Below are 24,879 nucleotides of genomic sequence, written 5' to 3' on the forward strand. Positions count from 1 at the left end.
ATACAATGAGCTGATAGACTGGTATCATATGGTCATTTTCGTGTTTCCATTATAATCTATATTAAGAGTTTAATACAGTAAAATTTATCGAGTAACTGGCTTTATAAGTACTGTACATCTAAATCTAAGCTTACAAAAACAAAAGGAATAATGTAAGTTTGTAAAGTAGCTCAGATCCATCAATATTTTTGATAATCTAAGTGTACTGTGTTTTTACAGCCGTTTGTTACAGTATAAAGTATAGTATCTCAAGTGGAATTGATTATTTTGCATTATATAGTGTGAACATCTCAGGGAAAAGGCACATGAATATGACTTTGGTTACCTTGGCTTGTTTTATTTCTAGTCACATAGGGGCTGGGTGAATCTAAACTGGCAACAGCACACATTTACTCTTGCTATATGCAGGTGTTATTTCTGATAATAATGATGAGTCCAGTCTAATCGGTTGCCCTAGTAGGCAATCAGTGTGATGGGAAGTCAGCTTACACAATATACTGTTTTTACAGAGGAGAATATGACCTCATGTAAGAGGTCATAGAGCAAGTATAACTCAGCGCTTTTACACCTATGACAAGTTAAGACACCTGCCGTAAAAACTGTATAAAGACCTTGAAAGCGAATTAGTAAAAGGTTAAATTAGCTCGATAACTTGTTTATGTTGGCTGTGTTGATGTTAACATAAAATTCACTAATAACGTCACAGAGTGAATTTTTTTAATCAGATTTCCACAATGCATTTTACTGCTTGTACACTATATATGTACAGGAAACAACATGTGAATATGGCTTATTGTTTATCTCCAAAGGGCACTGGACGTGACACTGGACCTGAAGGACCCACAGTACCCTGAACATAACCTGGGCAGCCTGGAACTATCCGTTACTCTGACACCAAAGGAGGGAGACGTGAGGGATGCTGTAAGAAATCTGGAAATCTATAATAACTCTGATTTTTCATTCATCTCTGTCTTTTCATGCATACACCACAAATCCTTTTTCGGGGGAATCACTCTTTTATTTTAAAATAAAGAGTATCGCATCCCTACAGTAGATCAACATGGATGAATCATATTCCTAATCCTTCACGTTAGCATCACTTTTCTGAAAGACACTAGAAAGGTCAATAGTTTTAGGACATAAATGAAGTTCAAGTTGTGCTAAAGAACAATGTGCTGGTTTCGTTCAGCCTCACTTAGTAGAAACTCAACTCAGCAAATACATATGCATAAACTAAAGTGTAATGAATATGTTGTGTGGAAAAGTTGCATGTTCAAAGAGCACTGGATCTTCTTTCCTAATTATGTTAGCTCGTGCCTCTGCGGACGTGCAATGGATTTCGGAGTTGCATTTATTTATGTTCAATTATTTGTTTGGTTAATTGGACCCCTGCATGCTCGATTCAGACCAAGGCAGAGTCATGGGGGAAATATTTTATTCCTTTTGATCTGATGTCTTAATTCTGCAGCTTATTTGCTACTGTAGTTCAGAGAGTCCACAATTGACAGAACAAATAAACTCTATTTAGGTTAAGCACCAGTTTGGATTTCTCCCACTGTGAAAAATTGAGTACAAGGTTATAGTAATAAATTCTCTCTGTTGCCATCTACTGGTACGAACCTGTAAGATGGAATATATAACTTTAATTCGCTTTTTGAGATCCCCGAGCAACCGATGACAACTCAGCATCAACAATGGGACTTTACTCAGTTATATTAAAGTTGATGAGCGTTTGTTTAACACGATGGGATTTATTTCTTCATTTTTTTCTCAAAAACAGAGAGGGCCAAAATCTGTGACATAGTGCGAGGCAGTGAAGAAGACTCGATGCATTTTAAGGAGATTTTTATATCTTGCCACCACAAAATCTATTTGTGTCCAGCAAAGTGAAATACTTAATTAGAATAATTCAAATATGTAAGCAGGTAAGAGCTTTAGGTGCTGCCTTTGCTTGGGTCTACGATGGAAAAGGGCAGGAAGAACAAGTGTATAGAAAATAATTATTAAAATGTGTGAAATTTATCAACAGGCACCAGTGTATATTATACAAATAAATAATTTCTGACTCCATAGAGTGCTTATACTGTACACTCACTTAACTTGCATGATTGTGGCTGCCCTACTCTCCCTGTCCCCCTCACACCCCTATCACTGACCTCCATGCCCTTTAACCTCTGGCCGTTCAGCCTTTAAAGGGAGATACTGGGGGGTTTTCTGTAACCGCTTTGTCTCATTTACAGACCATGCTTTTGAGAAGGAACTGGAAACGATCTAGTAAGGTAAACTAAAACAGCATGTAACTCATGAAACCTCTAACTGTACTGTAACCCCACTACCGACCGCACTGCACCTCACCTGTCCTTCTTCACTGGTGTTCTGGTACATGGATGGAGTCTCCGTGGCCCTTCCCCCCTCCCTTCCTCCGTTTCCTCCTTCCACAAATGTGGTATTGGCAGTTTTTTTTTTCTTTAATATTTCTCCAGTTCTCATTGTCACCAGCTTATTTTCCACAAGCTGCAATATACTTTGCATCTGCTGAGGTTATGTCAGCTCATTTTTGGAATGCAAGTGAGCTTAAAGGTGAACTATTCTTCGCACATGTGAAGGCAAGTCATACAGTCAGGTCCGTAAATATTTGGACAGAGACGACTTTATTCTGACTGTGATTGTGTACATTACCACAATGAATTTTGAACGAAACAACTCAGATGCAGTTGAAGTGCAGACTTTTAGCTTTAATTCAGCGTGTTGAACAAAAACATTGAATAAAAATGTGAGCAACGAAATCGTTTTAACACAATTCCATCAGTTCAAGGCCTCAAAAGTAATTGGACAAATTTAATAACTGAAAATAAAATGTTCATTTCTAATACTTTGCTGACAATGACAGCCTGAATGCTTGAACTCGTGGACATTACCAGATGCTGGGTTTCCTCCTTTTTAATGCTCTGCCAGTCCTTTGCTGCAGCAGCTTTCAGTTGCTGTTGTTTGTGGGCCTTTCTGTCCAAAGTTTAGTCTTTAACAAGTGAAATGCTCAACTGGGATAAGATCAGACGACAGACTTGGCCTGTAATAAACTTCTGGGTTGCTATGGTTGTGTGTTTCAGTATTATGAAATGCCGCTCAATCAATTTGACTGCATTTAGCTGGTTTTGAGCAGACAGTACGTATATGAACACCTCAGAATTCATTTGGCTGCTTCTGTCCTGTGACACATCATCAATAAACACTAGTGTCCCAGTGCCACTGGCAGCCAAGCACGCCCAAGCCACCACACTATCTCCGCCATGTTTTACAGATCATGTGGTATATTTTGGATCATGAGCTGTTCCACACCTTCTTCATACTTTTTTCTTGCAATCATTCTGGTAGAGGTTGATCTTGGTTTAATCTGTCCAGACAATGTTTTTCCAGAACTGTTATATATATTCTTTTTTAGATGGTTTTTTTGGGGGTTTTTTTTTGGTTTTTTTGCAAGCCACTCATAAGCCACAGTCTTATGAGTGGTTTGCAAATTGCAGTGAACCCTCTGTACTTACTTTCATGGAGTCTTCTCTTCATGGTAGACTTGGATATCGATACGCCTTCCTCCTGGAGAGTATTGTTCACTTGGTAGGCTTTTGTGAAGGGGCTTCTCTTCTCCATGAAAATAACTCTGCGATCATCCACCACAGTTGTCTTCCATAGATGTCCAGGTCTTTTTGCGTTCCTGAGTTGACCAGTGCTTTCTTTTTTTTCTCAGGATGTGCCAAACTGTAGATTTTGCTACTCCTAATATTGTAGCAGTTTATCAGATGTTTTTTCTTTTTTTTTCTGTTTTCTCAGCTTAAGGGTGGCTTGTTTCAACTACATGGAGAGCTCCTTTGACCTCATGCTGTCTGTTCACAGCAAAATCTTCCAAATGCAAGCTGCACACCTCAAATCAACTCTAGGGCTTTTATCTGCTTGAATGATAATTACATAATAAAGAATTATCCACCATCTGCCCATGAAATAGCCTTTGAGTCACTTTAAAAAGAGGTTGGCAGGAGGAGCTGAAACTCCTAAACCCTTCATCCGATCTGACTGTGGACACCCTCAGATTAAAGCTTAGAGTCTGCACATTATGTCCATGTCCATTATAGAACTATAATTGAAATATGTTTCTGTGAACAGCTCTCCAACTATGTATGGACCTAACTATATGTGATATAAATATTAAGGGTGGAGGAAATACCTTACAGTCAGTAGCATTTTTTTTCAAGAGCACTTGCTGTACTAGTTGTAAAGATCAGCAATAATTGTTAGAACTTTTATTAAAAACTTGCTAACTTTGGTGCCATTTTTGTGAAATCAGTCAGTAATAATGCAGCTTCAGAATTTTCTTTTTTGTGATTCCACTGATTTTTACACTTTGAAGCAGTTCGAATCATTCATCAGTGAGATCTCTGTGCTTCTTCCACCCTTGATTTGCAGTGCATTGCAGCTATTATGTGGGAAAATAAGGCAGATTTCTATTCTGGGGTTTTTAAGAAGTCCTCTACAGCAAATACGCTGTGAGATATGAAGTATTGTTGACTTTTTTACTGACTACAGGACACTCCTAGACCCCTTTTCCATCCAGTGAAAAAACATTTTGACGTCATTATGAGTTCCCATCTTGCCGCACATAAGGGGCTGTTAACTTTTGATTTCATTTTTTGTGATTCTTGTTGGCTGTGAGGTTGAACAGAAAGCATGCTGTTTGATGTTCCGCTTCTTCTTACTGGCTCGTGCATGATGCACATACCTTGTCTGTTGTTTCAATTCAGCAATTTTAGTGACAGGAACAATTTTGAGCTCAAAATTGAGTTTATTCACACTTTTATTTTGTTTGTTTGTTTTTTTTACTCACATTTCACTTTTAGTGTTATTGAGATAGAAACTTTATGATATCCACCAAGAGACATTTGAAGTATGTTTGGTTGGAGATGGGCAGGCGTCCTGCTGTATCGTGCCTCCCCAAACCAAGCCTTTGAAGCCTTCAAACTGTGCCACCCTGCCTGTGACTCGGGAATTCACTGAAACACTAACTATTTGCTTTTGCTACCCCACCAAAAAAGCACTGCTTGCCTCTGTGTTGCATACAGTACATAGTTATTTTTACACCACCGCTTCTTCCTTAAAGAAGCATATATGACTATTGAACCCACTGTAGAAGATGCAAACTTTAAAATAATAATTAGGAGGCAGAGGCATGTTAATACAGGTCTCTCTAACTTTACCACAGGGCAAAATGCTGATTTTGGGAATATTTTTTATATGTTTTCTGCTTCGAGAGGGCTGGCAAAAGTTTAACCCTGTGCAACACAGTATTAGTTCTTAAACTGTATTAAAAGACTTTCAGCCTGTGAACATCTTTGTGTATGCGCTCCATCCTGCTGTGTTCTGGCAGTGAGATATGGATTCCTAATCCAAATAGCCCATGGTTTTCTATAACAACAAATATGTGGGAACAAAAAAGAAGGATGCAAGGGAAAAGGGATTGTGCTCTAATACAGTAGGACATAACAGCGACCTCTCATCATTAGCATATAGCGTGTTGGTAGCAGTGAACGGGAGCCATGGAGGATGTGGGAGTTGCTGTATGGGAGGTTGGATTTAATGCAGGGAGCTATTCCCAATGTTTAATGTCTGGAGAATGGAAATTAAGAAGCTCCATCTCTAGATCAAAGGCCTGCGCTTGTGAGGCAGGGTTTGTTCAGAGTTTAATGAAATTCACCCTCAAAACAAAAGCTATGCTAATATGTTCTTCCTAACAAGGAAGGAGGCGAGAGCAAGGCAGAGGGAGAAAGTGGAAGTGTATTTGTTTGACAAATAAATAACCCTGCTCTTTGTTTTAGTGAAGGATACTGACACGATTCAAAGAGAGGTTAAATAGGCCTGTAAGTGCTAAGAAAAGTGTTGAGGGTAAAAAAAGACTTAAAATATGGAGAATAATCAATCTGAATTACAGTAGTTTACAGTAGCCAGATGGAATAATAATGTACTGTACAGAGGAAAACTATAAGTAACTGCGAGGTTCCCCAAGTTTTGGAGTAAAAACTGACAAGTCTGTTCCCTTTTATTCCTTTTTCTAACATAATGTTTAGAATATGTACAATAAAAATGAATATTCACGCTGCTGTACCCTGTTTAAGAATAAAAGGAGGTTATGATACATATTGTGCATTTTTGCACAAATATGGATGAAATGTTGATACTCACAGTAATAACGCTTTTTAGCATTGCCAAGAAATTGTTCACAGTAAGTGGATAATGCAGTGCTGTAATTTATAGTGAGGCCCTGGCATGTCAGGTGAACTCATACATAGCAAATTACCTTGAATTACCACATTTTATGTTCGAGTATTATCTTGTTTCTTGTGCCTGCTCTTTATGTGTTGCCTCAATGCATTTGATATCGGTTATTTTCCAGTGAATGAAGTGCAAAGTGTATGCAAGCCTTGATAAATTGATGAATGCTGCAATTTCTTCTATTTTGTGGGTTTCTATGTGCATGCAAATGTATAAATGTGTACGTGTGTGTTTGTGTGTGTGTGTGATTGCTGCAGTATCAGAGTATGCGTCTGTCGGATGTACACCGAAAAGCCCAGTTATGGCGAGGTATAGTCAGCATCAGTCTCATAGAGGGCCATGGCCTGCAGCCAATGGATGCCAATGGTCTCAGTGACCCTTACGTCAAATTCAGGATGGGTCACCAAAAGTACAAGAGTAAGGTAAGCCACACGAATGAGATGATGTTAAGATTATAGAATTTTGATAAAACTTTATAATTTTCGAGTCACCAAATATCAGTATCAGTCTTTAAAATCAGCTCTAGTTGTGTGTTATCTTTCTGCAGGCATATTTACATTTTTTATGCTCTTTATTTTACTTGTTATTTCTTTATACTATTTATTTGACTCTCTTTATTTTGATAGCGGTTCCAGCTCATATATTATCTAACAAATTATAGCTCACATTAACAAATGGACACATGGGCAGAGTGAATGTCCTTGTTTGATTTTTTTTTTTTTCAGACAATTTCAAAAACGCTGAACCCTCAGTGGAGAGAACAGTTTGATTTCCACTTGTACGATGAGCAGGGAGGCTTTGTGGACATTACAGTCTGGGACAAAGATGCTGGCAAGAAGGACGACTTCATGGGACGGTACGATGGTCTTTACCGGAGCGTCTGGATATTTTGTTTTGTTTGCTTTTTGTTTTTTTGTTTTTTTTAATTGTATGGTTGATTAAGGCTTACTGCTTATTCAGGCTGATAAAAGGTGCATTTTAGTAAGGGTTAGTTTTAGTACAAAGTTGTCTTATTTGCCTAATTCTCAGCATTGATTATTGCAGAGCATCTCAATCCTGTGCATATTGAAACACTGCCCTACAGTCTTTCATAGTGAGAATGATTTCTTTCATTTGTCTTTCATCAGAGTGGATGTACTTGAGCAAACCTTTGCTTTGAACTGTTTGGCCCAAGTAAAGCAATTACTGTTGGCCTGCCTCTGTTTTAGCTGTAGATATATTAAAGGCATGCTAAGAAATCAATTCAATCAAGAGAAGATGCTTTCAAGTGTCTTCTAAAAGGTATTAATGGTGTCAGCTTTGGCTGAATTTCCGTCTGTTGCTTTTATCTTACACAAGATGTTTGCTTATTAAGTAATGCTTAACTTCAGTTAGTGAGGTGATAAAAAATGAACAAAAGAAACCTGAGATTCTCTATATTCTTCTTTTATTTCACGGGCGCTCTGCAGTAATTTAGACACATTTCTTTCTGTAAACACAAACCCCTACCATGACTTTGTTTGTCTCTTTTAGTATATAAGGCCTGCAGTATGTTTCATTGTCAGTTTCATCACAAAGTCTACAACTTTCTCATTTTGTGTCTGTTTATTCTTTTCTCTAGGTGTACCATTGACCTGTCGCTTCTTAGTAAAGAGCACACACACAAATTGGACCTGCCACTGGAAGAAGGTGAAGGTGTTCTGGTGCTGCTGGTTACACTCACTGCTTCTGCTGCTGTTTCCATCTCAGACCTGTCAGTCAACATGTTGGATGACCCGCACGAGCGGCACCAGATCAAGCAGAGATATGTGAGTTAGCATTTGAGCTTACGTTAAGCTGTGATTGCGTTAATAATTTTGTGAGGAAAGTACACAATATGTTAGCGCTTAGGAAAAGAAATTACATCAGAGCTACTCTATATCCATATACTTATAGGTATTTGTATATAGACATATACCTGACAGTGTGGCAAAATGGCCAATCACATTTTGTGAAGAGTAATTTCTCTCATCAAGATGTCTTTTTTCACAAGCCAGTGTGCTTAGATTTGATTTATAATTAGATGATGTGAAAGGCAACAGAGTAGGAGATACAGAAACGGATACGGGGGTTGAGAGGTCAAGAAAGCAGTGCAAGCGGGTTCAGTCGTTTGACTGAAAATGTCCGAGCTCATAAGCCAGTTATCGTTAAGCTAGAGGGAGACAGACAGTGAGGGAGAAAGTGAAGGGCAACGAGCAAGCGGGAGAGAGCCCTAAGGCCCCATCTGCTTCAGAGGCCCTCCACTCAACACAATGGTTTTGTGTCTTTGTCTTAGTCTAGTTAACCCTTCACACCCTGTCATCTTTACATCTTGATGCAAAAAATACACACACACACACACACGCACACACTTAAATGGATTTGATTCAGTGACAGCTTCCACACAGGGGACATTTCTCTGTCCAGAATTATGTGTCATGCTATCTCTCAGTGCTGCAGCCAAATTTGTTTCACTGTAAAATTTCATTTTACCATATGTAGGATATTTGCTTGCCTAATTGGTTAATTTGAGTTTCACCCTGATTTATTTATTTATTTTTATGACCTATTGGATTTAATTGTCTGGGCGAGTTGTTGGAACGTATGTTGACTTAAACAGATCTGCTTGTGTACATGTGGGTGTATCATACGTGTCTGTGTGTTTTCACCCGGGCTGTCGGTACTTGTGAGATTAGACAATTTGTTTGGATTTCTACATCTGAACTGGTACCCAGTAGCACATCCTAGCTGGTGTGTGTATGCCTCTTTCAATGTGTGCCTAAGCTGCAGTTGCCGAACATCGGTGCCACGACCTACATAACCGTGGCGGTGCCTTATTGGCTAGCCACGGGAGGTCGACCGCTCTGCTACGCGTTGCAGAAACCACACAACATCAGAGGGGGGAGCTCGAGGACTGAGACACAAACACGCTGTGCCTCTCCTGACAGTCACAAAATGAGGGCTAGGAGAATGGGTGCGTGTATGTGTGTTTGCCTGAATGTGTGTAATAGGGGGCGAGGGGTAAAGGGTGAGGGTTGCGCCGAAAAGGGAAGGCGTGTAAAATGAAAAGAAAAAGCTATTTCACCTCTCTCACAACTCATGCAGACCCCGTTTTTCTGCTCGGTTGAAGGCGACACATTTTACTTTCCTCACCTACCTCTTTTCCTGCTTCCTTCTCTCTCCTACTCCTCTCTCTCTCCATTTCTCTCCTGCTCTCCCAGCAACCTCAGTTCTTTGTCTGTTGCCGCTATGGCTCCTGTTAGATGAAGGGATGGCGAGATAGAGGGTGAAGGAAGGTGGTGGGGGGTTGCAGATGGAGGGGCATGGTGAGGTCGGTTTGGAGACTTGAATGGTCTTTACCTATTAACATATTCCTTTTCCTCAGACTGGCAGTCTTTCAGTTGGAGAATTTAATAAAGATGTACCTTATCAAAGAGCACTGCTAAGACCAAGTACCACCAGTAATACATAACAGTGCTGCTCAAAGCCTACTAATCTGCCCAGTGTGTGCATGTGTGGATGTGTGCAGGCGTAGGTGTATGTGTAGGCACATTTTTACCGACTGGTATTATCTGCTTGAAAAATCAGCTGTCCAGCACAAGCCTGCACAAAGCATGCACTACTGCTAGCCATAAACAAGCTCACATGTATGGACATGTGCAAAAAAAAAAGCGTCTACCTGTGTGTAACTAATAAAATGGCAGGGAATCGCAGCTTTGAAAAGCAGATACCTTCATAAGAAAACTCAAAATCGTCCGCTTGTCGCACCCTTCGGCAGCGTAGACACTCTGCTCGTGATGAAAAGGCGCACAAAAGATAACTTTAAGGTTAGGTGTAGCAGTGGATTGCAAACACACCTACATGTAAATCTAGAGTTTTTAAGAAGATATTACTGTCTTCGTTTTAGAGAATCATTGTGTTCCAAACTGGAAATGTCCTTGTCACTTTGTTCCACACAAACGCTACGAGCGCACCTCAAATGGCTGCAATTTGTTTGGTTTTTTCCCCAATTCAATCTGTGGCCATTGATGAAATACGATAACAGACATCTGAGTGCGGGGACATTTTGATAGCACTGAGCTCATTAATATCTTCTGAATTGTAATAGATTTTTGTGTCTGTGTTTTTGCCAGGTCACTGTGTGCCTGCGTGCGCTTGCTTCTGCATGTGTGCGAGTAAATGAATACACAAGATTTTCTGTGCCAACTAATTTGAATGCATCTGACAATGGAGATATGCAACATGGTGCAATGCACTCACTCATAGGCAACTACCTTAGACGTTCTATTGCTCACTGTAACCTTTCCTTCATCCCTAATTACTGTTTCCCAGAAGTAGAAAGGGATGAAGGCAGAGAGGGAAAATGAGAGAAAGAGATTTATGCATTATGATGGCAAAGTAGCACACACACTAATGGCTCTTAATGGGCTTGAGTTGGCCACAAGATGGGTGGATGAGAGGAGGAGGACATGGTGACCTCCACTAAAGTGGTGGTACTTCACCATACACCCCCATGTGCTGTGTTGCACGCATGCATACACACGCACACGCATACACGCACACCCCTCGACCCACTTTGGAGCACTGCTCTAAGGTGAAGCAAAAGGACACAACCTGGACAGGAAGTGAAATAAGGGGCTGCGCTAAGTTGTGAGATGAGCAAAGAGCAACTTTGGCAGAGACTCTTAAAATAAAGGAGGTTTTGGGGATGCAGACAGTTTACAGCAGCCTTCAGTTTGTGCAGGTTGTCACAGAAGCACACTTAGAGCTGCTAGAGGTGATGCCAGTTTGAAAAACTCTTGCTATAACCACGCCTCAGGTTGCGTGCAGGCTCGATTTGTTTTAAATAAGAGATGGCAGCCGATTAAAATCCTATGCAGGGAATCTTTGATTGTTCCATATCAATGAACATCACATAATTTTTACTGTGTCTGTTAACCAACTGACCTATAACTCTATAAATGCTTTAGTATAGTCAGGCAATAGCCTTCCCCTTTTTCAGATGCTTATCATCATCAGCCACACAAAATTCAGACAAATAAAGTGCATAATATGTCATTCAGTTAGGCTCACATCTAAACCCGTTAGTGTTTAGATTATGTGAGAGCCAAATGTTTACCATTAAGCCCTGAGGATGTGAAGTTAGTGGACAGCTACTGGGGTGCTTGACTCCACAACCTACAGCTGCCTTGCATGAAATCAGAGCGAATCAGAACCATGTATATATGTTTGCGTGTGAGTGTGAAATGTTATGCGGTGGTGATGAAAGGTGACATGCTGAAAAGATGACAGTGAGTCATAAGTCTATGCCGGCGCTGATTCACTTTGTGTGTTTATGTGTCTGCGGAGTGCGACAGAGACGGGAAGAAGACATCATAGTGACAGGATGTCAGTCAAAGACAGGGCGGGGGTTTGTCTTATGAAAGCCAACTCTGTGTCCTTTAATTTTCTTCTCCACCCTCCTTTTTCATTTCCTCCTTATCCCCATAATTCCACCTGCGAGCTGATGAGGGTGTGGATGGAGCCATAAGTGGGGCGCTAGGGGTAGGGGGGGTCGGTCTTGGCCTCTTTTCTGTCTTTCCTTCTACCTGTCTATCCAAGCCATCTATTCCTGTCTGTCTTTCTGATGAGGATTTGAATCCTTGTGGAGGTCGGGTGTGTTCTTTCTACCAATCATGGATTGAGGCTGAACTCTAAAGGTCCCCTCAGGGAGTCCGTATGGTGGGAGGAGGGGCTGAATTACATAGGAACGTTTCGGGGGGGGTCTCAGCATCAATACATTAAAGAAGTCATTTAGTCTTGTACCATTTTTGCATATCTGTGTATTGAGAGGAAAGCACACACGTATTTACAACATTTGCTTTTGATTGAAATCTGACTTTAACACAATTTTTAATCTGACCAATAACAAAGTCAAAACTGGATACATTACAGAGATTAATGTCCAGACCCCCGTGCCATTTCTTAATACTCCTCGCTATAGGCACACTTTGATCATTGCCAAAAAAGTATTGATCTTCGATCCCCAGCCCAACAGCTGGATCATTCCGATCGCGGCGTGTTTACTGTTTGAACTCTAACACACAAACTGTTCAGCTATTAGTTTGCCCTTGCCTCTTCCTCTGCCGCCCCCCACATGCCCTCTTGCCGACTCTTTTCTCCCCTCTTTCTCCCCCGCCTTCTTTGCTGCTCACCAATAATCACAACAAGCAGCTGTATCTTCAGAGAAATCGTGCCTTAAAAATCGAGAGTTGTCCCCTCTCTCGCGCTCTCTTTCTGTATGTCTCTCTTTTGCGCACTCTGTTTCTCCCCCCTCTCTTTCTTTCGCACACTCTCCCCTCTCATCTCCTTTAGAGAGCGTTTGGACAATGATATCGCTGGAAACAGGCAGAGTCTGACAGAGTTGGTAATAATGAATTAAGTCTGTAGCCTGGCCCTGACTCTGAAATTTAAATTATAATTACTCCTTTGGGGATGGAAGGGGTTATTGCCAGAGAGAGGGAAATAAATTGAAGTGAAGTGCATTTCCACTCTGCTTTTAAGACACGCCGACATGCTACTCAATTTGGCCCGAGTGTAGGTTTTCTATGCATGTGTTTATACCTGAGAATCTGGGTGTGAACAAAAGCACAACTTTGCGGTTGCATGTGTGCGCGACTGGTCACGCCTCGTGGTCGCGCCGATGATCTCCACAGGTCTTCGTGAGATTTACAGACTCATTTTTACACAGTCATCCTCGTCCTGGTTATTGAAACTTTGTGCATACAGTGCATCCCTTCTCACTGTAGACTTCATGTGCTCTGTTTGCCTGCAAGTCATTCGTCACCTATTATGTTTCCTCAGCACATTATGTTTTATCATATTTTTCCCTATCTCTCTGTGTGAAGCAAACACAAAAGAGGCACATTAATATCAGTTAGATCTCAGTGTTGTTGTTGTTTCTTTTCACATTATCCATATAGAATAACTTCTTGCTCTGTAAAAAGCTAGTTTTCTTTAAAACAGAGTATAAATGTCTTTGCATTTGAGATAGCAAAAACTGTTGTGCAGTAACAATTGTAACAAACTTCCACAAATTTCCCTTTCAATGCTAAAGTCTGTACAACTTTGATGTTATTCTACTTAATAAGATGCTTCTGAAATCAAAGACTCCTATTATTTTTGTTTGCTGTTGTCATTTCAGCACTGCTCCTCTACTTTACCGAAAAATTCGGTAAAATCATAACATTTAAAGGTAAAAAATTAGGAAACACTTGAAATAGACATGCACAACTATTTCATTAAATTTAAATCCAGCCATTTCTCCACTAGACCCGACTCGATAAATGCCAGCTCTACATTTTCAAATAAAGGCTGGTAAAGGACATAATCTACCCTTTCCTCTCTTTATGAAATGTCAGGCTATTGACATGCCTTTCACTTCGGTGCTAATTTGCCATCCTCTTTGACCTTTCACCCCTGTTTCTGGGATGTTTCAGAGCCTCTGGAGGTCATTCCACAACCTGAAAGATGTCGGCGTGGTCCAAGTTAAGGTTATCAGGGCTGAGGGCTTAATGGCAGCAGATGTCACAGGTAAGACACTGACCTGTAGTCCAAACAACAGTGCTGTGCCCTCTGTAGTCCTCATTTGCTGTACATTTCCATAAATTAGTTTCTATATATAGATTTATTTTTAACTTAGATTCATGCTCATATATTTATACACTTAAAAAGTTTTGCTGATGTTTTGCAATTTCTGTTTCTGCTATCACTTTGAGCACTGCTAGAACATCTGATTGGTGACACTATCAAGACAAATATATATCTTTTGCTCTAAATAACTTTTGTATAATGTTCGCATCTAGACAGCAGTTTCCTCCACCAGCAATCTGCCATAAATCTCACCAAAGATAAAGTCAGGGCGTAATTTTTGTTTAAGGGATGATCTTTTACGAGACTCCTCAGAGAGAGTTAAAGTCGACTTTGTGCAGGACGCTAAATTTGTCTCTGCATTTTTAGAAAAGATGCAGGCTGCTCATTTGAATAATAGAGAAAAAGTACACATTTGAACCAACAAATCACTCTCATCCCTCCTCCCGCGCTCTCTCTGCTTGCTCTCTCTGAATCCTCCATTCTCCATTAATTCTTACTTTTAATTAGGTCTACAGTGGACAGGCCTAGTTTTTCACTCTGTATTATCTAGTAAAGGGAGAAAATATGTGTGTGTGTGTGTGTGTGATGGCGAGAGAGAGAAAGAGAGTCTGGAGTTTTATTCTATTTGAAACATCCATAGTCCCATTAGCAAACACAGAGCGGAGCTGGTTGATTTTGGGTTATTGCAGGGAGCGGCTGGAGCAGTCAGAGTGCAAGCCAAATGGTTCCCTGGTTCATGTATTTCACTTGGAGCATAAATTTGCTCTGCGACCATATTGGGGAGTTCATCGTTTGTTTGTCTAAGCTTCATGAATTCCTCTCGGAATATAAACGGAGGAAAACTGCGGATTGTTTATTAGCCGTTTGTCTTTCAATTTGTCTTTGCCGGTTTGATACAGTTATTGAAAACATGTTTTTTTTTTTTAGAAGTATCTCTATAGCCTGCGGAGGTTTGAAATTATTGCAACAGACTAACTTCACAGTAAAATATGACATGCCTTGGGAACTAGCGGTAATATTTTACTTAGGTTGGACTGGTATCTAACATTTGCAATAGTTTGGACGTTATAACATGGGATACATATTAATTAGATTAGCAAAGTAAAAAAAAGTTTAAAAGCAATTTAAATAAAAAAAAATTTGGTTTCACTGGAGAAATGTTTTTACACTCAACATTACAACTTTTTTTTGTCATAGCCAGAGAGACTTAAAATTAAGACAGTTGAATGTAAAAATGCCTTTAAATTTGTATTGCTCTCGAACTTAAAAGCAAATCTTTTAATTTTGCTCCAGAAGCAGCCTAACCCCACAGTCAGTGGACTGATACTGATAACAGACAAGGCAAAGGGGTTGTTTTTAAATGGCTTGTGCCTGTTTTGAGTCTGATGCTGTGTGTGTGTGTGTGTGTGTGTGTGTGCTTGTGTGCGTGTCACTGGCAGAAACAATAGCTCTGTAAGAGCCACATAAGAGCCCTCACCACATGAACACCCCATTTTAACAACGCAGACCAAGAGAGGGTCAGGAGCAAGGTGAGAGAGAAACAGAAGGACAGACAAACAGACAGAGACAGGAGAGAGAGAGAGAGAGAGAGGAGGTCAGCGAGCGAGAAAGAGTTCACCATCTCTCTCCCATTCAGCCAGCCCGTCTCCTCTTCTCTCTTTTTTTTTTTCTTTCTACTCCTCCCCTCTCTCTTTCGCTCTCTCTCTCTCTCTTTCTCTGGCCATCTCTCTCTCTCTAATTGGAGTGTTTTTGTGGAGTAGCTCCACTCTAGCCCAAGTAGGATAACTGAAAATAGTCTCTAAAACCAACAATCCCTTTTGTCTGCCAGCTCTTGTCCCTCTGAGTGGATGCTATACTCTTAGAACATTTCAATAGTGACACACACACACACACACACACACGCATGCGCGTACCTACCGCAGCAGCATCACCAGAGACACAGAATGTGTACCCTGCCAGTGAAGTCTACATTTAACAACTTGAATGGTTGGTAAATATTGCAGCTCATATCGAGTGACCTGTTAAAATTAACATGGTAATGCACTGGTTTACATTTTAAAGCATGAATTATAATTAACTGTGATAATTCAGGGGCACGAGAGCGCCGTGCGTTGCCTCTACAACCTTAAACTCCTCACTGACTCCAAGCTTTCTCTGAGGCAATTACAGTATGCTTCCTCATAATTTTTATACTGTATCCATTTGCCACTTATCTTAGAGCACTCTGAAATTAATTTGAGCCCACTTCTTGCTGCAAACCCTTCGCCACTGTCACAGAGATGGGACCCCGGTGGTGGTGGTAGTGGTGGTGGTGGTGGGGGAGCTTTACTCAGACATTACCTGGATGATCACTGAGTGGAGCTCAAACCCGAGCGTGTAATTGGTTAAGACAGCTGCCTCTGGTGCTGGTGGCCAGTAAGGTGAAAGTTCACCATCGGTAACAACTGGCTCTCTGCAGCAACACAGCCTGCCGTGTCATTAAAAAAAAGAATATTAGAGAGAAAATGGGGGGGAAGGGACGGACTTCTGCAGAAATAATTTCCATCTCCTAATTTGGGTGATTGCGTCTAGATTTAATCAGATTTGGTCTGTGGCAATGACATTATAATTGTGAATGATATGGACACTCTGGGATTATTAAGAAAGATTTTCTGCGAAAAAAGAAGTTTTTCACTGGTTTAATCATTTCAACCGTATTTAATTGTGGTTTAAAGAACAATTGCATTTAAAGAGAGACGGCGAGGTGTAAACAGAGAGGCACTGAGAAGCAGGTGCCCGAGCCTTTTTTCTTTTGTCTATTTTAACGTATCTTGTTTTCTGTAGAAGTCGTAGCTGTCAATATCCACTTGAAACACTCTACATCAATGGAGCGCCACAAACAGATATGAAAGGCAACGCCTCTGCCTCAGCATTGATCACAGTGACATTTACTTTGCACACCCACTAAATGTCCTGCCCTTGTCACAACATTTGGAGAAAATCACACTAATCGATGGCGCTCACACACACACACACACAGATACACACACTCATTTCCTATGGCCTACAAACACAGGCGGGCACACACTTTTCAGGGGCTTTGAACTCAATCTCTTTTTTATCGAGTTTTATTATGCAACAATGCTGCTTTTCAGTGTTCAGTATTCCCAATACTTTCCCTGGAAATTTGCCAGGGAGATTTTTTTTTTTCTCGTCTTTTTACTTAATGACCCAGCCTTTTCAAGTGATAGGTTTGAAAAAAACATTCGCAGCGGCTCCCGACAGTTTTTAATAAAACATAATGATCAAAGTCAAAATTAAGAGTTTTGTTGTTTTTTTAGTTCACTGAAGGTAGGTGGGCTGGCAAACATAGGGAGCCGGTCTCGCTGTTTTCTGTGTACAAAGAATTTGAAGTGAGAGATGTTAGTAAACAAATCGGGAATATATAGGACATTACTGGTTTTGATTATGATAGCACAGTGTGCTATTCTCAGGAGGAGGAAGCAGCTCCTTCTCTGTCTCTCTCACTTTCTCTCTACGCAGTTACATAACTGTAGTAAAGTTTTCTTGGAATTAATTAGCATTTATGAATATTCTTTATACTAAACCATATAACAATGATAAGTCTGTTTAAGTTTTAGTTTAGCAGCACTCCTTCATTTGTGATCCTTAATTTTCAGCGTGATTCAGTTCTTATAATAAATCCAAATTTGGATGTATGTTTTTACTTTTAATTACCATAAAATATTACTTGAAAACTAGTCCTCGAACTTAATCAATTTCGGTTTTTAATCATTTAAAAAAATCTTTTTAAAAGTGCTTTTATTCATCTCTCCATGTAAAAAATGCAGAAATGTTTTCTCTGTTGTTCATTCATCATATAGTTTTGACATTATGTGCTTGCGTTTACTCGTGCCATCGTGCCGCTGCTCCCCTCACTGCTGTCTTCGGAGGAGCTGCGTTTCTCACGCTCCGTGACTGGCTGCCTTTATGTTCAGCTCACAAATTCTCGGGCCTTCAGAGCACCTCGACCTCTGTGTTCTCCGCACCACCCATTTTCAAAGTCTTCTCTGGCTTTTCTCTCTCACCCTTTCCTCGCCACTGCCCAAGGCGCAGTCGTCCTGAAGCTTATCTTCTAGTTGTCCATGGAGTCGGGATGCTGATAGAAATGGCTTACAGCTTTTACACTGATATACTGTTGTATAATATTGGGGCTAAAAATGAAAGAATCATTTCATTACAGCTCTGATAAGTACAGGGTATTGGAACTGTCATGTGACATAAGGGAAGGATGCTACAGTATATGTCTTAACAGTATGAGGTATTTGAGATAAACAAAGCTGTTGGAATTACTTAAGATTCTCAATTTAATTTTATCTTTTCACTAAGAAGGATGTTCTTTCCTTCTTTTTGTTCTCGTTTTATTACATTTTATTTTTATTTCTTTTTGCTTGCCAGGTAAGAGCGACCCATTCTGTGTAGTGGAGCTGAGTAACGATCGGCTGCAGACGCACACCGTCTACAAAAACCTGAACCCAGAGTGGAACAAGGTCTTCACTTTGTGAGTGACTTTAAGAGTGCCCGTATGTCTGCACGTTCATGCATGCAGGCAAAAAAGTGACACGTATCCTTGAGTAAACAGTTTCATTAAAAAAGAAAGAAGTATATAGAAATTATTCAATTTTTCTTGTGACTTTCATCAGCTCATTTGCTACTTTAAAAATATGTCCTGGACCATTTTGAGCAGTGAAAAGATCTGATCGTCTCACTTCTATGTTTAGATTTATATTTTCATGAATTTTACCAGGAAATCTATTTATAGTTATTATTTTATTTAAGTCTGTTTATATTTTTTTGACAAGTAATGAGGAAATGTGAAGCATTTGCAATATCTTGTGTTTTATTATACAGTTTTTAGCCTGTTTTCTCTGTATTTAGTATTTTCAAAAGCCTATTTGTGATGCTCCTTCAGTATGTGTACCACTGGTGTTTGTCTTTGTGTATTGTCCAGTAATGTGAAGGACATCCACTCAGTACTTGAGGTCACCGTTTACGATGAGGACAGAGACAGAAGTGCAGACTTCCTGGGAAAAGTGGCTATTCCTTTACTAAATGTGAGTCAAAGGCTTGTTTCTGTGTTTCTTTATTTTTCCGCCTCCCTTGGGAAACAAAAACTAAAAATGAAAATGAGATATAAAGAGCAGAGGTTATTTTTTGCAGCTTTTACTTATGACACTGTTATTATTTCGCGAAAAAGAAAGAGATGACAGGAGTGAGAAAAAATGGAAGAGAGGCTGAGACGAAAGAAGAGATTGATAGATGTGAAGAACGGAAGTTAGGGGATGAGAGACGATATGAAAATGACACTGATGGAGACGCTGAACAGTGTCATTTGAAAAATAAATGTATATATAGACATAAGCATCTGTCTTATATTCATAAAAATAAAGCCTGTGAAGGAACTGTGTGTATAATATACCCGTGCTCTGCTGTACAGTACGATTCCCCAGGATAGTTAATTTCTGTTTGACAGAGCTGAGCTGCAGTGGGTAATGAACAGGTACTTGTCAGAGTTGCCACAGTTGTTTTGGGTTCCCTGTCAGCGCCAGCAGCTGGGGTTCAAAGGTGGCCCGGGGAGCCGATTCAGCCGGGTATTGCCAGACAGACGCCTGTCATGTCCCTCTCCCACAGATCCAAAATGGAGAACGCAAAGCCTACGCCTTGAAAAGCAAGGAGCTGACAGGGCCAACAAAAGGGGTCATCTTTCTCGAAATAGACGTGATTTTTAATGCTGTAAGTCTTTCTTTTGCTTTTTTGAGCCTCCTCCCCGATTTTCTTTTTCTATTTTGCCCCCCACCCCCTATTATCCTCTCTTGTTCTCCCCAGCATCATCCCCCTCTTCTACGCTGCTGTTGTCTTTATTCTCTTTGCCACCCCCCTTCCCTCGCTTCCCGTCTCATCCCTCGTCCCTTGTCCCTCATCCTCGTTTTGGCTTTAATTATCGAAGACTCCCTCTCAGCAGCTTTTGTTCGCCCATTCACCATCGCTGTGTGTGTCCCTTTAGCGGCCATCTTGCAGCTTTCTCTCGCACTCTCTCTAGCCTCTGACATGGGGCACGCTCTATGCTTGTGCTGCCATGTTGTGCCAGTACACAGTCTGTTTAAAAAAAGATCTGAAACAATCAAGATATACTAATCTCTCTCTCACCATTTGCGGTTCACGCCGCCGCTTGTGTTTATTCCAGGTGAAGGCTGGTCTCAGGACGCTGATTCCAATTGAGCAAAAGTATATCGAGGAGGAGCCTCGAGTGTCCAAGCAGGTACATCATGAGCCAAACTGTGTCTTCTACCACTCCGCCTTATTTTTATCTGTGTCCACCGCCGCACCCCCTATTCTGCTTAACTGTCTGAAGCAAAACCAACAGCCCTGGTGAGTGGCATCTTGTAAAGCACAACAACTGTGTGGGCAAGATACAACAGGATGATTGAAGGAAAAACAGCATTTTGTTTCTCTTTTTTTCTCCTCCCTTTCCTCCTCTCCCTCTTCTCTCATCTCTACCCCCTCGCATCCACTCTGAGTGGTGAATAGAAATGTCAAGCTGTCAGCTCTGGGGTGCATAAGTAGATTGGCCATCCTTATAGTTGGCCCTCTTTGCCACTGCTGCTTTGCACTTCATTGTCACGCTGCTCAGTGTGGCGGCACCACAAAGAGATGAATAGTAGGGGCTGGCCCGCATCAGACGTGTCATATGAGTGACCGTTTGGGCTCAGCAGTCAGTGTTGCACCACGCACAGCCGAGCACAGCCCTGCCTAACATAGCACAACACAGACACCAGCTCCCACACCACCCTTTTGTCAGCCCTCCATCTATTCCCTTCTTTTCCTCACTGTTTCTGCCTTTGCTTTTTCTGATGATTCCCATCTTGGCCCACTCTGAGCTTTTTTATCTCCATTTCACCCCTGACACACAGAGATGACCTATGTCAGCGTCTCGCAATGATGATGTCACTCGCTGCTTTGGAGGGATTGCCCCATGAGGACTCTTTTGTGTGATAGCAGCTCCCCTGCTGTTGCTTGCTGCTCAATGAGTAGACACGAACTAAAAATAACATAAAATACACACACACACACACACACACACACACACACACACACACACACACACACACACACACACACACACACACTGCCTGACATCAAAGACAAGATTTAATTCTAATTATGGTTTTTAACATAACCAATGACTTATCCACTTTCATAAGTGATCGAAAAAAATAACTACAGACTGGGATTGACATAATAAAAAATGAATAATCTCTGTTGGTGTTATAGCAAAGAAAAGTATAACATGTACATGAAGTAAACATGCTGAAGAATGTGCAAGTGGATGATTTGAACTCTGAATGTGATCCTCTGATGTGGACACAAAGTAATCATAACCATAGTTTGGCAACAAATATTGACACAGAGTGGAAACGAGTTCAAATCAGCTAGCATCAATAAATTGAAGCCACCAAACACATGAAAATCCTTATTCTAGTGCTGTAGACACATATTATATAGGCACTTTACACACACATTAAAACACACACAATTTCCCAAGGAGTAAAAGAATGCCCTGGAATATTTTTAAGTGCAAACTGAAGCGACAGTTTTTTTCCTGTGGGAGCACTTTCCCCTGTTGGTGACCTGATTGGGTGGTTGGCGTTCTTGCTGTTATGCTATTCCCTGAATGGCTGGCAACCCAGGGGGAGACCGCAGTTAGCCAGTTCTATCTCATCTCTGGCCAAATGCCTGGAGAAACGCCCAGGGAGGAGAATCCAGGGACTGCTTTGGATTTTCTTTCTATTTTATTATTGTGCTAAACTTTATCACTAGGATAACAGAGTTAAACAAACACTGTGAGTTAGCAGTGGTGGCCGATCCATGCCAAAACGTATATCGCTGTTTAAGTAGAGACATCACATCGGCATCCTCAGGGTGCTCTTAAGTACTGTGATGTAATAGTGAATCCAAAGTGAGGTCAAAGATGCAACTGTCGAGCTGTATTACGACGGCTTCATTTAATTTTTACAAAGACAGTACAATGAGACACTTTAGGGCTAGAAGATTGCTTATTAAGACTTAATAAGAATATGTTGTGAATCAGCTATGGTGCTGATTAACATAACTTGAAAAAACTTTGGTGTTTTTTGCTAAATGGTGGTAATTTCTCACCTTAACTAAATGTGAACGAGAGAGAAAAGTGACCCCCTATAACAGTAGGTCACCTCAAGTGTCTTATCAGCGGGACTCTGACAGCTGTGCTTAGATGGATCGTTTTGCTCCCGTTTTATTTCCAACACATCTACCTGTCACACCGAGCCTCGTTCCCCCATCTGGTTGTTTACATACCGGATATACCATTTTCACAGTGAAGCAATAAATCACGCACAGCATGTTTACAACCCCATGATCCGTTCCTCGGTTTAGCACATTTTTGACCTTTAAACCCTCGCTTGCATAAACTTTTTTACTTTTTGTTGTTTCCCTTTTTGTTTTTCGCCCAGTTGCTTTTGCGCAACTTCACCCGAGTTAGACGCTGCATCATGGTCCTGATCAACGCGGGCTGCTACATAAACAGCTGCTTCGAATGGGACTCTCCGCAGAGGAGCATCTGTGCCTTTGTGGTATGTGCATGTCCCATCAAATACACAGTAAATGTGGCATACCACACATAAAGTTGCACATTTACAACATGACAGGTAGATTTGTGTGTGTGCGCGTGCGTGTGTGTAATATATGTTTATTTCTTACGTGCAGTTGCTTGATTGATGGATCGTGCTGTGTTGTTTCAGATGTAATGTAGGGAGAAATTTGTACCTAAATGTAATTGCTCCTTTCTTTTGGCACTGGAAAAATCACATAACCTGTGCCTATTGATCATTCTAAATGTATAACCATATATTTAACTGGTTGCACTTTGTGCGCGCGATAGAGACGTGCACACACCGCTCACCGAGAATGCAGGACCGTGTCTGTTAACAAAGCAAGTATCCTTCACTCATAATTTAACAGTCTAACGCAAGAGACTATTGATGTCTCAAGCACAGTCAAGCGCATCCCAGGCAGACTGTTACTCTCACTCTTAGATGTCACGCTGTGATACACTGGATTAAGTTTTTTTCTGTTCTTGTATTAATTGCACACATACACACACATGTCGTATACTTTATTTGGCACTATTGGCCTTGAGTCTCACTTACTAGGAGTAAGTGGAGGGTTGGTGTTGCAGCTTAAACACTATTTTATTAGACCCATCAGATGTCCAAATACTGAGAAAATGCAGCTACAATCTACTGAAGGGTGACAAGCTGTTCTTGCAGACAGTAGAAATTGCAGGCTCCTTCTCTCGTCGCCCACTGGCCTCGTCTTCATCCTCTCTCTCTCCCCCCCTGTCATCTGTGTCTGGTATTAAAAGGTGAAGTGTAATTGGACAGCAGAGCTATCAGTAAAACGACATTCTCCTGCAGGGCAGCGAGCGGCTGCATGGAGGTTTCTACCCCAAATATGACAGAGCAGACATTTAATCCTGTCTGGTTTAGTGTCCTGACTTAAGTAGCTACAGGACAGGTGGACCCAACTTGCCCCAGCCCTTTACCATTGGATCACAGAGCATCTTCAGCAGCAGACATTAGACATTAGCAGCATTTGGCTGGATGACATCAGTTTAATCTCTCCAGAGGGTACGTGTGCGCGCGTGTGTGTGTGTGTTTGCACAGCGGGTCACAGTGTCATCACAAGACACGGGTCAGAAGAGACACGGTATTGATCAGTTAACATTTTCCTCTTTGTGTGAGTGAGCACATTTGTGTGCAAGAGCTGGCTTGTGCATGTATTTTCTCTCATGTAAGACTGAGCTAGGCAGGAGTCCTTGGGTCTTATCTTTTTATAAATAAATGAATGTGTCAGACAAATAAAATGTCAAGGAATTCACCCAAAACAAGGTCACTTTAGAAATACCAATCTACATGGGGAGAGGAGAAAATATAGCCTTGGACAGCACAGCCTCTGTGTCAGCACATCCAAACAGATGTATGTGCCTTGTATAGATCCTCCCAAGTTTATTTTTTTTAACACAGTGTGTAGTATATCCATTTCTAACAGTTCCTACTATTCAAATTCTGATTGGATTCAGGAGACGAGGAACGATCTATCTGGGCCAAGGACACAGTGTTTTATAGTTTAGAGAAATTCAGAAATTTAGGTGTCATTGTAGTCCACCCACCTATCCCCGGCTCTTTTGGGAGTCTGTTAACGTAGGAGTGAGCACTTAGCTAAAAGCATCAGAGTATTTAGGGCCTCTCCTCTACACAGGTATTCCCTCCCTCCCCTCCATTTCTTCATCCCTGTCTCATTTCTCCCTTACTTTGAGGGGCCTCTTAATCACTTCACTCATCTCTTTAAGTGGGTTTTTATGGGGGGCCATCTGGCCAAGGTGGTGCATTCATGAAGGTGTACTGCTGTGTGTGATTATGGGCATGTGTGTCTGCATACATGTGCACGTGTGTTTCTGTCTGGCTGTTTTTTTTTTTTTTAATCCAGATGTTAGACTTAACTTTCCAAACATGGCCATAGCTAGAGAGGTGAGAAACTTACCAACGTGCGCACTCCTTAACTGCTAAGTGAGCCCGGGGGGGAGCAAATTTAAGCGTGCTCGTATATATTTTGTGAACGCAAGAGTACATCATTGCAGTTGTCAGACTGTGTCACTGCTCGACACTTCTTCCACAAAAACGATCAAAATTTTCTTCATGGTCTCTTACTCTCCTTCTGCCCAATTCTGAAATACCAGCCGCATGTACACATCATCCATTAGTGCCAGCTGTGTTTAGTGTGTGCATGTGTATCGTGTGTCTAGTGTGTATGTGTGAGAAATAGAGATATTGCATAGTGTCACATGCAGCTTTTCACTCT

The 24,879-nt window shown here is 41.0% G+C and overlaps 1 protein-coding gene across 6 annotated transcripts in view; it reads left to right on the plus strand.

Annotated features, from left to right (window-relative positions):
* Positions 1 to 24,879, plus strand: part of mctp1a (multiple C2 domains, transmembrane 1a) — a 131,301-nt gene that overhangs the window by 66,491 nt on the left and 39,931 nt on the right. For 4 of the 6 annotated variants that reach the window (XM_080309075.1, XM_080309077.1, XM_080309079.1 and 1 more), the window contains exons 5-15: positions 810 to 921; positions 2,241 to 2,279; positions 6,573 to 6,737; positions 7,041 to 7,171; positions 7,916 to 8,102; positions 13,791 to 13,884; positions 18,382 to 18,484; positions 18,935 to 19,037; positions 19,615 to 19,716; positions 20,168 to 20,242; positions 22,473 to 22,592. In XM_080309075.1, the coding sequence (XP_080165201.1) occupies positions 810 to 921; positions 2,241 to 2,279; positions 6,573 to 6,737; positions 7,041 to 7,171; positions 7,916 to 8,102; positions 13,791 to 13,884; positions 18,382 to 18,484; positions 18,935 to 19,037; positions 19,615 to 19,716; positions 20,168 to 20,242; positions 22,473 to 22,592 (1,231 nt within the window). The remainder of the gene's footprint in view (positions 1 to 809; positions 922 to 2,240; positions 2,280 to 6,572; positions 6,738 to 7,040; positions 7,172 to 7,915; positions 8,103 to 13,790; positions 13,885 to 18,381; positions 18,485 to 18,934; positions 19,038 to 19,614; positions 19,717 to 20,167; positions 20,243 to 22,472; positions 22,593 to 24,879) is intronic. The other 2 variants (XM_080309076.1, XM_080309078.1) reach the window with 1 other exon arrangement.

Source organism: Astatotilapia calliptera, chromosome 12 (assembly GCF_964374335.1).
Source record: "Astatotilapia calliptera chromosome 12, fAstCal68.1, whole genome shotgun sequence".
In the NCBI taxonomy this organism is placed as follows: domain Eukaryota; kingdom Metazoa; phylum Chordata; class Actinopteri; order Cichliformes; family Cichlidae; genus Astatotilapia; species Astatotilapia calliptera.